The 12,513-nt window shown below is 42.2% G+C and overlaps 1 protein-coding gene across 1 annotated transcript; it reads right to left on the minus strand.

Moving 5' to 3' along the window:
- On the minus strand, nucleotides 1-8,041 carry fhl5 (four and a half LIM domains 5). Its single transcript, XM_058090079.2, has 5 exons — nucleotides 7,011-8,041; nucleotides 4,399-4,573; nucleotides 3,919-4,088; nucleotides 489-675; nucleotides 1-399 (listed from the first exon to the last, which is right to left on the minus strand). Exons 1-5 carry the CDS (start codon nucleotides 7,170-7,172, stop codon nucleotides 248-250), a joined length of 846 nt encoding a protein of 281 aa, XP_057946062.1. The 5' UTR covers nucleotides 7,173-8,041; the 3' UTR covers nucleotides 1-247.
- Between the last annotated feature and the right edge of the window lie 4,472 nt (nucleotides 8,042-12,513).

Raw genomic sequence — 12,513 nt, forward strand, 5'->3', positions numbered from 1 at the left:
AAATTAGCATGATGGATATGCGTTTTGCTTTATTGAAACTATTATGACTATAGAGTCAGCTTTTTTGGTATTTCATATGAAGGAGCAGCTTTGACTTCCTGTTTGAGAGAGCTGACTCATTCAAATAAGCATTGGACTTACACCGTAGTTTACGTATTAGCCATACAAAGTCAATATCTTTATCTGTAGGTGTTTTTGGCATCTGTGTTTTTCTTTTAAGTGCTCTTGTATCAAAGTTGGTGAAAGGTCACTTCTCCCTGCCGCAGTCGGTGCACAGGATGTTGTCACGCTGGGTCAGGAAGCCTCGTCCCACCAGCGAGACAGAGCACTGCACGCAGGTAAAACACTCGCTGTGCCACTGGCGCTCCTCAAAGGAGATGTACTTGGCTCCGGCCAGACCTGAGTAAATAAAAAAAAAAAAATCCTATTATATGCACTTACTGCGTATTTGCATAATGGTGGTGCAAAGTGGAGGCGGGATCACTCACTGGTGATGGGCTTGGTGCAGCCCACGCACTTCTTGGCATAGAGATCACTGAAGCACTCCAGGCAGTAAGGGTAGTCTTCCCTGGAGGTGAAGCGCTGCCCCGACAGTTGCTTTCTGCAGCCGATACACAGGAAGCACTCACGGTGCCATGGCTTCTCCTGGTAGGTCACTCCACCAGTGGTGATGGCCTAGTAGACACAAAGCACTCTTGGTTTTGAGCTGTGTTGTATGTGACTGCTTTGTTAAAATGTGCTTGTCAACAAGGGCAAATAAGGTAGCGTCAAATCTGTGGCGGTCTGAATGTATTTGTGGCTGGTTAGCACATAGAGAATGTATGGGAAACACTGACAAAAAACAGGTTGCTTTTCAGCATTGGAATTAAAGCCAAACAATCAATTCCAGGAGGTTTGTTGACAGTTTTACCCATAAAAAATAACAGAAATAGAAATAATCCACTCTGGTGTCAAACTGACCTCTGTGAAATCTACAAGTAATTTTTGGAGTCACATTTTAACATTCTTAACTGTAACAAGTTTAGAAAATAACCATTGTTGATGGGAGTTAAGACATACTGTCTCACAAGTGTAAAAAGAAAACAAACCAAAATGTACGCACAGGTCAATTTTTGGATGCTAGCTACAGTACTCAGACATTGTGTTCTGAGTTTAAGATTCCGCCGTATAAAGCTATAAACTAGCACCTTTTCTCATATAAGGGCAACCCAGAGGATATTTGTGGCTCGCAGGTATTTTTTTTTTAATTTTTTGGGGCAGTGGCACACTCTAAAAATGCAATTTAACGAGAAAATGAAAACAAAACACTGAGGAAAAAAGAAAAGAAAAAGCAGTGATTTTACGAAAATGTTTTACAACAAAAGTTGTAATATTATGTGGATAAAAAGGATTAAAATTTGAAATTAAATAATAAGTTTATTATTTAAATTACAATTGAAATATTAAAGAAAAAAGATGTTGATTTTCCAACCAAATCAAAGCCAAAAAATTACATTTTTGGAAAATTGGATTGCGAAAAAGTCATGATTTTATTAACTGTGGCAATAAAGTCAAAACAATATGAGAAAAGGAAGATAGAAATATAGAAATATAGAAATATTTGTAAAATTAAAAAAAAAACAAATGGAAAACCGGGGAACTCAGAAGAAAAAAAGCTGCGGTGCAGACTGCTTTTTCTCAGCATATTTATATTTTATACTTTAAACTAAGTGAGTGTGAATGGTTGTTTGTCTATATGTGCCCTGTGATTGGCTGGCCACCAGTCCAGGGTGTACCCCGCCTCTCGCCTGAAGACAGCCGGGATAGGCTCCAGCAACCCCGCGACCCTCATGAGGATAAGCGGTAGAAAATGAATGAATGAATGAATAAATGAGTCAATTTGAAACTAATCCAAGACGTTTCCTGGTAGACTATGGTGTAATATTACTGAAAACATGTTGAAATACAGGTGATATTTTGGACACTATGCGGCAGTAATGAAGTAATAAAGCAAGCATTGAGTCATTACCTTAAATACCATGACCTTAACACTGAACACAAGTCATGAAGTCAGCCATGCCATATCCGACCTAATTGAGTGAAAAAAATTCCCATTCAATGTAGAAGTGGTAAGTTTTTGGTTTCTTATTTTCAGAAGAATAACATTTGAGGCTAGCTGGTTAGCTCGCAAGCTAGCAACCTCCTCAAGTCCCTGCAGTGTAAGAGTAGAGGAATGTGAGGAGTGTAACGGTGATTATAGGGCTGTTATTTAAGGTCTACAGGGTTCTTTATTGCTCTCTGGTTCTACCATATTTTACTTATTGTGTGGAAATATGGGGTAATAACTATAAAAGCAATCTTCACTTGCTAATTGTACTTCCAAAACGTCAGTAAGGTTAATTCATAATGCCGCCTATATACGTAGCTCCTTATTTCTAAAATCACAATTACTTAAACTTGCTGATATAGTTCATCTTCGAACAGCTAAAATAATGCATAAGGCTAAAAACAACCAATTAGCTAAAAATGTCATCCAATACTTCTCTACAAGAGAGGAGAAATATGATCTCAGGGAAGAAGTACATTTGAAACACTTCTATGCTAGGACTACGTTATGCTAGCCATAGCATTTCAGTATGTGGAATCAAACTATGGAATGGATTGAGTAAGGACCTCAAACAATGCACAACGATGAGCCAATTCAAGAAACAATACAAGCAGTTGATGTTTGCTAAATACAAGGATGAAGAGTCTTGAACCAGTCATGATGTGCTATATATATCACTATATTGACACTTACTATGGTACCCATTATGGCATTGGATGCTCATATCACCTCCTACTTCGGTATGAGGTGCATTATTAAAAAAAAAAACCCTTAAACTGTATTATGGAAAGCAGGAAGTGAACAAATGTAACAGTTACTGATTGTAAAAGTACCAGATGGAGGGGTAGGATTTAATAAGCTTTGCTTCTTCCTACTCCTTTTGGACATGTGGAACTGTGAACTGATTATGGGATGCACTCAATTGTAATCTGATGCATGTTCAAATGAAATAAAACCATTACCATTACCATTACCATTACCATTACCATTACCATTACCATTACTAATCATGTTTAAAAAAAAACTTATTTACAAAGTCAAACAGATTTTCTATGCTCTAACTGTTTTCCTTTTAATATCATTGAATCCTTTTAATTGCGTTCGGGTCTGGAACCAATTAACCGGCATAAACAAGGGACGACTCTACTGTATATTTAAAGCTTCATTATAGGTGACAATTCTTTTTGGTCTTTTTCCATGTTTGCTTTTGTAATTTGTTTAAATTTGCAACTATTTCAACATTCTTCTCAGTTTTTCTATGTGACTTTTAATCCCATAATATACTATTATAACTTTTTCCCAAACCAATTTTCCTGAAAACTGCAACTTTATTCTTCGTTTTGCTTAAATCTCATTATGTCATTCATTCATTCATTCATTCATTCATTTTCTACCGCTTATCCTCATGAGGGTCACAGGGGTTGCTGGAGCCTATCCCAGCTGTCTTTGGGCGAGAGGCGGGGTACACCCTGGACTGGTCACCAGCCAATCACAGGGCACATATAGACAAACAACCATTCACACTCACATTCATACCTATGGACAATTTGGAGTCACCACTTAACCTAGCATATTTTTGGAATGTGGGAGGAAACCGGAGTACCCGGAAAAAAGCCATGCATGCATGGGGAGAACATGCAAACTCCACACAGAGATGGCCAAGGGTGGAATCGAACCCTGGTCCTCCTAGCTGTGACCGCCTCATTATTGTAACAAATAAAAAAAACCACACATTTTCTTCACAATGTCAACTTCATACTTCTAAAATTGAAACCAAAAATTATTGAGAATATGCTAAGTAAAACGACTGAAGCGCTGAGCTTTGATCTTACCTTCTTACAGGCGCAGCACTGGTAGGCAAACTGTTTCTCGAAGCAGGCCACACAGAAGAAGCCGTCATCTTTGGGGATGAAGGACTTAGTTCCGATGGGCTGCTGGCAGCGGTTGCACAGGAAGCACGTCTCATGCCAGCTGTTGCCCTTGTATTCCATTTTGCGGGAACCTGGCACGAGTACACAAGAGCAGCTCGCTCAGCCGGCGTTTGCTACCGTACCTTCATAGCAGCTTGAAATAGCCGCTAGGATGAGCTAGTGGAAGTGTTTATCTTGGACGGAGAAGAGTGGAAGGGATTAAGAGCATAGCGGTGGAGTATTATATTGCTGTTATATACGAGTGGTAGACATATTCTCTGTGCACATGACAGCCTAATCTCAACTTTAATCCTCTGGGGAAACGAGTGAAGGGTGTGGAGGACGCTGTTGATTAGTGGTGACATAGTGCATAGACGTCGGTAACGGGAGCCCCCGTGATACCTGGCATGATGGTTTTCTTGCAGGTCGAGCACTTGGACGAGTAGTCATTGGCGTAGCACTCGGTGCAAAGCATCAGGTCATCCTTGGCGGCAAAGGCCTTTTCCACCAGGGAGCGGCTGCACTTGGCGCACTTGAAGCACTCCTCGTGCCAATGGCGGTCCTTATAGGACAGGTCCTGAACACATGTCGCATTTCATACATCTCCACCTCACGTCATCATAGTACCTTCCTCACGGGTATACTGTATGAACTTTATACATAGATATTACAATTAGGCTGTAAAGAGTAATAACATTGGGCTCACTGTTTGGCATGCTATGTATTCATTCAGGTGACTGTTTTGTTTTTTCAGTATTAGTAATAAATAGTATTTCAGTCACTGTTCCTATTTAATGATCTATTTTTGACAGTCAGCTCACTATTTGGAAAGCAGTAGGTCACTTGCAGCTACCAAGAGCCTCCATGGGCTCACTATTTGGTAAGTAGTAGATCATTAATGCAGCATAGTCTCATTATTTGCAAAGTTTTTGTTTTGTTTTTTTTTCTCTTTGGCAAATAGTAGGCTCAAATAAGTCTCACCCGAGCTCTTTTTTTGAAGTCTCTGTAAAGCCGTAGATCCTCTCACTGTTCCTTCTTAATTGCCTTGTACCCTGATTGGGTTATTTTTTCCCCCTATTTGGGAAGTACTCAGTACTTCCGCTGTTCCCATTTACTGACTTAGTCAAACTATTTAGCAAGTTTGAGCTAACTCTACCGGTTCCTAGCTATTGACTGAGATTAAGTTGGGGTAGGCTCAGTATTTAGAAAGTATACCCCCCCCCCCATCCCCCCAATATGACAGCAGCAGGTGCGGTATTTGCTTGTTTTGTTCCAGCCTATTTTTCAATGATAGGTGCTCTTTTTGTTTATACTTAATGGTGGAATCCCGTTGTTTTGTTGTCTTGTTTGCTGCTCCAAATGAATGGTCCAGTCCCACTACAGCACTTTGTTCCCAAACAAAAACATAAACATTATTATGTTAATTAAGTTGAAATATTGAACTTAATTCAATGGTTCATTCATTTTATAGTAAATCCGAGTGAAGATGACGACTAATTTTGACAGATATCATCCTACATATCTTTTATTCCACTCTGATGTGGGCATTCTTCCCTTTTGAATTCATTTAATTGAATGGACTTCATTTAAGCTTGACTATTTTGTCCACTCAAGATGGCTATGGTTTAAGTCTGCATATTCATTTCATAGCAAATTGAAGGGGAAAGTTGAACAATCATGATAAAGCAGTATCTGCAACATTGAGTTCTGTTTGAAGTAGAACTCTGTGTAACATAGTCTTATTGTTGTATGAGTGACAAGTGGTTAGTTTTGTAAATGGGTGGGTTGTGTTTGCTGTGATTTACGAGTGCAGCACTGACAGCAGTTTGCTAGATTTGCTCCTGCTTGTCGAGTATGACGTGTCCATTGTATGACTGGAATCTGTCCATGGTGTCCCAACTCTAAAAGAACCACTATCTCCTTTTTAATAGTATCTGAAATTTTAAAAAATACATAAAACAACATTAAAGCCTCTTTGCACTGTGGAGGGAGTGCAGGGATTAATGGGAATGCTAATATTCATTCATTCATTTTCTACCGCTTTATCTCAGCTGCCTTTGGGCGAGAGGCGGGGTACACCTTGGACTGGTGGCCAGCCAATCACAGGGCACATATAGACAAACAACCATTCACACTCACATTCATACCTATGGACAATTTGGAGTGGCCAATTAACCTAGCATGTTTTTGGAATGTGGGAGGAAACCGGAGTACCCGGAGAAAACCCACGCATGCACGGGGAGAACATGCAAACTCCACAAGGAGATGGCCGAGGGTGGAATTGAACCCTGGTCTCCTAGCTGTGAGGTCTGCGCGCTAACCACTTGACCGCCGTGCCACCTATTTATCATTATTCATTCATTCATTTTCTACCGCGTTTCCTCACGAGGGTCACGGGGGTGCTGGAGCCTATCCCAGCTGTCTTCGGGCGAGAGGCGGGGTACACCCTGGACTGGTGGCCAGCCAATCACAAGGCACATATAGACAAACAACCATTCACACTCACATTCATACCTATGGACAATTTGGAGTCACCAATTAACCTAGCATGTTTTTGGAATGTGGGAGGAAACCGGAGTACCCGGAGAAAACCCACGCATGCACGGGGAGAACATGCAAACTCCACACAGAGATGGCGGAGGGTGGAATCGAACCCTGATCCTCCTAGCTGTGAGGTCGGAATGCCAATATAAATTTATTTACTTATTTGTTGATGATGAACAACTTTCCACGCTGTCTCCTGCTGCAGTCTCCTCGCACTGTGAGGCGTTCAGGCTCACTCATAATTTTGAGGCGCTAATTGTTTTGCAATTTTATTCACGTACCCTACTTTGGGAACCGCTGCATTACAGTATTTAGTAGTTTTGTTTCAGCCTATTTTGCAAATAGTAGTAGTAGTAGTAGTAGTAGTTCATATTTAATGACGAATCAACAGGCAATGTCTAAACTGTGAGCATTAGTACAAAGTGGTATACATTGCATAGTAAGCATACCTTGCAGTCGGCCTCGCTTACCTTACAGTTGCAGCCAATGGGGAGGGAGCAGCTCTGGCAGCAGTTAGCAAAAAGGTTCTCATAGCACTTAGTGCAGTACTGCGTGTCCTCTTTCATAATGTACTTCTTTCCCAGCAGGGAGTCTTTGCAATAATGGCAGTCGAAGCGCTCGTTGGTAGACATTGCTGTTAGCGTCTCTTAGCTATAGTTACTCTAAAAAGCAAGAAAGGGGGGGAAAAAAAACCCCTCCACCGCAACAATGTTGATATGCAGCAGGAATGAGGATGAGCCAGGAGACGCTCCGGATCCAGGCAAAGAATGGGAGGTGGTAGGGGGGGGATGGAAATGGGTGAGGCGTGGATTAGGGGGTATCCACTGGGCAAGGGGGGTTTCTTCTATAAATACTGGCGCTCTTATTAGCTGTAATCTCCAGGGAGGGGCGGACATGCTCCACTGCATCATTCTGCACCTTTTAAGGGAGCTGATAGTGCACACATCGCTAAGCCTTTTCAACTGCTTTAATCGCTCCATCCCAGACGTGCCCGGACACAATTAGAAATACATTTTAGATATAGACAAAAGTACTGGGACAGTGAGGAGTTCCCATCTTCCTGGAGCGCTTCGGAGTGGGAATTATTGAGCTTTAGTTAGGTCGCAGGATGTTGGGCCTTATCATCATCCTGTTCCTCCAGCACAAACTCATCCAAGCGTACCGTTATGGATTTTGCTTCGTGCAGTGGAATCACAAAAAATGTCCTATCTGGCCCAATTCTAAGATAATTAATGAAGACAGACTAATGAAGTGATAACACTAGCATTATGAATCAGGATTTTAGAGTATGGGTGGAAATTAAAGTAAATTCCATCCATTTTCTGTACCTCACGAGGGTCATGGACATGCTGGAGCCTATCCTAGCTGACTTCAGGCGAGAGGCGGCGTAAAAACCTGGACTGGTCGCCAGCCAATCACAGGGCACATATAGACAAACAACCATTCACACTCACATTCATACCTATGGACAATTTGGAGTGGCCAATTAACCTAGCATGTTTTTGGAATGTGGGAGGAAACCGGAGTACCGGGAGAAAACCCACACTGAGAGGTCTGCACACTAACCACTCGACCGCCGTGCCGCCCTAAAAGGTTCTAATAAGGTTCTAATAAGGTTCTAATAAGGTTCTAATAAGGTTCTAATAAGGTTCTAATAAGGTTCTAATAATGTAAAAAAAATCTTAAAATAAGTATTTCCACCTCAATTAATTCATTTATTTATTTTCTATGCCGCTTATCCTCACGAGGGTCATGGGCGTGCTGGAGCCTATCCCAGCTGTCTTCTGGCGAGAGGCGGGGTACACCCTGGACTGGTGGCCAGCCAATCACAGGGCACATATAGACAAACAACCATTCACACTCACATTCATACCTATGGACAATTTGGAGTGGCCAATTAACCTAGCATGTTTTTGGAATGTGGGAGGAAACCGCCGTGCCCGGAGAAAACCCACGCATGCACGAGGAGGGTGGAATTGAACCCTGGTCTCCTAGCTTTGAGGTCTGTGCGCTAACCACTCGACCGCCGTTCCGCCTATTTATCATTATTTTTTTTTAGATTTTTTAAATGATTATTATTATTTTACATTATTAGTATAAGGAATGTTTTGCAGAATATGAGGGAAAATAGGGGATATTCGTGAGCTAGTGTGCTAGCTAGTGAAGCGACGGTGACCCATCAACAATGCAAACAACGCAACAATGAAACAACACAAATCCTCTTTTTGTAGCATTGACGCCGACTGACAGTTGGCAAATTACTTTTGAATCTTAGACTACGTGCTCATATCGTTTTCCCCAAAGGATCAAGGGGTAAACATCTTCATAAAAATAGCCTCGGGAAGACCACCAGCCTGGCCTATGGGCTAATCCCTTGAACACACACACACACACACACACATAGATAGGTCAGTGACATGGATGTTGCTGCAACCCTTCCAAGATGAACTATCTTAACATTCCCTTCTTTTGCATTCAATCTAGACTAGACATCTGTAAGGAATAATGCACAGCTCTATTGGCGAGGGGGTGTCAGGGGTTTGACATCATGTCAAGAGTTCAGGTAGAGGGAACGAATCGACTCTATTTTGTACAGTAAACCTCGGATATATCGGACTCGGATATATCGGAAATTCGCTCACAACGGACAGATAAAAAAGAACCGATTTTTCTGTAATGCATTTTCAATAAAAATTAATTTCATATATCGGATTTTTTATAACGGATTACGCCTATTTCAGACAAAATCTCCAGTCACGTTCTAATTTCCCTCGCATATATCGGATGGCCGCAATCGTGACAGGCCGCTATACGACGTCATTTGCAGCGTTGCCTGCGCGATTTATATTCACGTCGCTAGGAGTGGTTTGGCGGGCACGGGAATCGTCGAAATCGCTACGACCAAGCCACCCAAACGAAAAACTCTTACTTTTCAGCAAAAGTACGATGTTGTAAAGTATGCCGAGGAACATCCAGGGGAGAAGCAAGTGACCATAGCCGCCAAATTCGGTCTGAAATCTTCAACACTGAGGGACATTCTCAAAAATAAGGACACTATAAAGAGTAACATTGACAAGGAAGTGATAAAATCTGATTTACGCATATACCGGATATAAATCCGATATATGTGTAAAACGGACATTTTCCGGTTTACGCATATAACGGATTTCGCTTATATCGGACAAAACCAGTGGGAACAATTGAATCCGATATATCCGAGGTTTACTGTATTTCTAAGAAGATTACTCGAGTTATCTGCTGTTCTGGATTAAAGCGCTGCAGTATTTATTGTGCTTGTGTCCAGATGAGTGGAGGACAAATAAAACAAAATTCATTCATAGACGCAAAGTCACGACAAGCCAAAATTGCATGTCAACAAACATCAGATGACTGTGTGTTTGCCACTTTCTAATCCTACATCATGTGTGCATATTTTTTAAGCTTTCATGTCCACATAGTTGACAGACGACAGGTGCGCTCAGATTATACCCAACACAAAAAAAATCTGCCTATCTTGCATATTCTTTCTGGTGTAATCCTCTGGTTTGGACTGGTGGGCCGCTGCCAGCTGATTCCGTCTGTCTGGACCCAACTAAATAGGCCTTTATTTGACCTGGACTCGGGTTAGCGGCCTTATCTCAATGTATTCAGGCTGTGCAAATCCACGGTTAAGAGGTTGTTTTCCCCCAGCGCTTAAATCGCAAGACCCACAAGTATTTACTCTGGCGGCCCCTTTTAAAGGCGACGACTTGTTGGAGAGCAACGCGTCAACGCGACACAGTTGCGACTCCCCGTCTCTTTCATTCGGTGGGGCGCACAATGGCCTCGGCGCTGCAGATCTGACAGCTGGTTGGCATGGCGATGACAGCCTAAGTGGCATCTATTAGATGAGGGCTGACTGGGGAGGTTAATGAGAGGGCTCTCACAAATGTGGCACTCAGGCACACACGGAGCTCGATTTCCAACAAATAGGACAGCCATGTTTGAAGATGGAGGGGTTTTCAAGGGTTGCTGGTATGGGTGCAGTGGATGGCATACAGCGAACTGGTGGGTAGACACTACAACGCCCGTTGGTTGGACAGGTGGGTAGGTAGGTAAGTAGGTAGATGGAGCTTGTCCCTCTGACATTTCTACAGACTAATAAATAGATGGATATGTTGGTCAGTAGTCGTACGTTTCGGGAGTTTGATCAATGGTTAATCAAGATACAGAAAGAAAAGTAAGCTGTTTGGACGGATGGGCAGGTAGGTGGATGCTAAGAGGTAGTTTGGTCGGTTCTACATATAGGTAGGACAGACGTTCCCACAGACGAATGGACAGATTTGGTTGGACAGGCAAGATGGTAAGTCAGTAAAGCAAAAAGGCAAATTGACTGGTCTGACAGATGGATGGATGGATGGATGGATGGATGGATGGATGGACGGACAGACGGACGGACGGATGGACGGACAGACAGACGGCAGATGGATGGACGGATGAGTACCGGAGTTGGGTTGGCCAATAGATAGCTAGGTACTGTGGTTTGTCCTGTGAATGGCTGGCCAGATAGGGTAGGTAGGTGGATGTGTGAGATGGGATGGGTAGATAAGAAGTCAGGTCGATATATGGTTAAATGGCGGCTCAATGTTTTTGGATGGACTGATGGATGGATTGATGGACAGACACAAGAGATAAAAAAGCCAGTCAATGAACAACACACCTCGGTATCTGTATATACCAGGTTTGTGACACTTTCGGTTTGTGTTCGAGACCCAAAGGCAACCGCCTACTTACTGACACTTCGCTGACTCCTTCAAACTATCGGGACAATCCCTTCCCAAGTCAACTGACCCCTTCCATTAATCCTCAAATGACATCAGTGGATTAATGACATCACTGATCCTGCTATCACACACACTTTGACTCCGGCCAAGGCAAAGACGAGCGTAAAGGAGTGGAAATACTAGAGTGCTTGCGAGGGTTAGGGCGTAACTAACAACAGGTTCGAGGATTGAGGCGTAACCACCACAACACACTCTCCTTGCTATCATCAATCACTTATCTGGGCTTTCTGGACCATCTATTTTTACCCCCACACGCATTATATTGCACTGTGTGTGTGTGTGTGTGGCGTGGAAAGTACATTTGAGATGCACTACATGCTACAGCAGCAGCTTAAGTAGCATCATTTAAAATACTGTGGAAATACTCGTATACAGAGATCTTATCCAAGAGTCATGCCAACACGTCTGCATTATATGCAAACAGAACACATTTTATCACTTCGAAAATCCAGGAATAAACCACAAATGTTCATTCCGATGGTGTTCCGGCTCCTTCTTCTTAATTGATAAAATCACCCGCTTCATTGGCACAATCCAAAACTTTGAACGCTAGGAAGAACGTCAACATCTACACACTAAAGACATCCAGAGTGCGGAAGTTTTGAAAAGGTAAAAGGCGACCTATGATTGTTTTTCCACTTTTCTGACCTATGAATGTAGTTAGAATATTGTATTCTTGTGCTAAATGATGCCAAAGTTATAGATAATGAGGTTTGCACATTTTTGGAAATGATCCCTGGAAGTTATTACCATGAATGTGACTTCCGGTGCCGCATGGAAAGCCAAATAAAAGTATACCACTGCAGTTTTGTCCTTCACTTGTGTTTCATCCGCTTGATTTCACATCATGATGGTGTGATGGTGAACAGTTCTTGCTGTCTTTTATTCCTTTGATTAGCTCGTTTTTACCTTAAAAGTTATCAAAAAGTTCATTCTGTCACAATCTGCACCGTTGCTTGTGTGACAGTTTTTGTGTTTCACGTTGTCTGCCTTAGTTCCTGCTTTTGTGCTCTTATTTTGTAGTTTTTTCCCGTGTTGGTTTGTCCTGTGTTTCGTCACTTTTACACCCTCTTCTACGCGCACCTGTTTCTAATTTGATCGTAGTATTTAGTTCAGCCGGGTGCGTCTGCCGTTTGTTGGTGCATCCATC

This window comes from Doryrhamphus excisus, linkage group LG14 (assembly GCF_037039965.1).
Source record: "Doryrhamphus excisus strain RoL-2023G ecotype Guam linkage group LG14, RoL_Dexc_Guam_v1.1, whole genome shotgun sequence".
In the NCBI taxonomy this organism is placed as follows: Eukaryota; Metazoa; Chordata; class Actinopteri; order Syngnathiformes; family Syngnathidae; genus Doryrhamphus; species Doryrhamphus excisus.

What these genes read in the sequence shown, in the direction of transcription:
- fhl5 (XM_058090079.2), bottom strand. Translation starts at nt 7,172, where the DNA reads ATGTCTACCAACGAGCGCTTCGACTGCCATTATTGCAAAGACTCCCTG. An exon ending in CAAGAAAACCATCATGCCAG is followed by an intron (nt 4,089 to 4,398) that starts GTATCACGGGGG and finishes TACTCGTGCCAG; the next exon opens with GTTCCCGCAAAATGGAATAC. An exon ending in CTGCACCAAGCCCATCACCA is followed by an intron (nt 400 to 488) that starts GTGAGTGATCCC and finishes TTATTTACTCAG; the next exon opens with GTCTGGCCGGAGCCAAGTAC.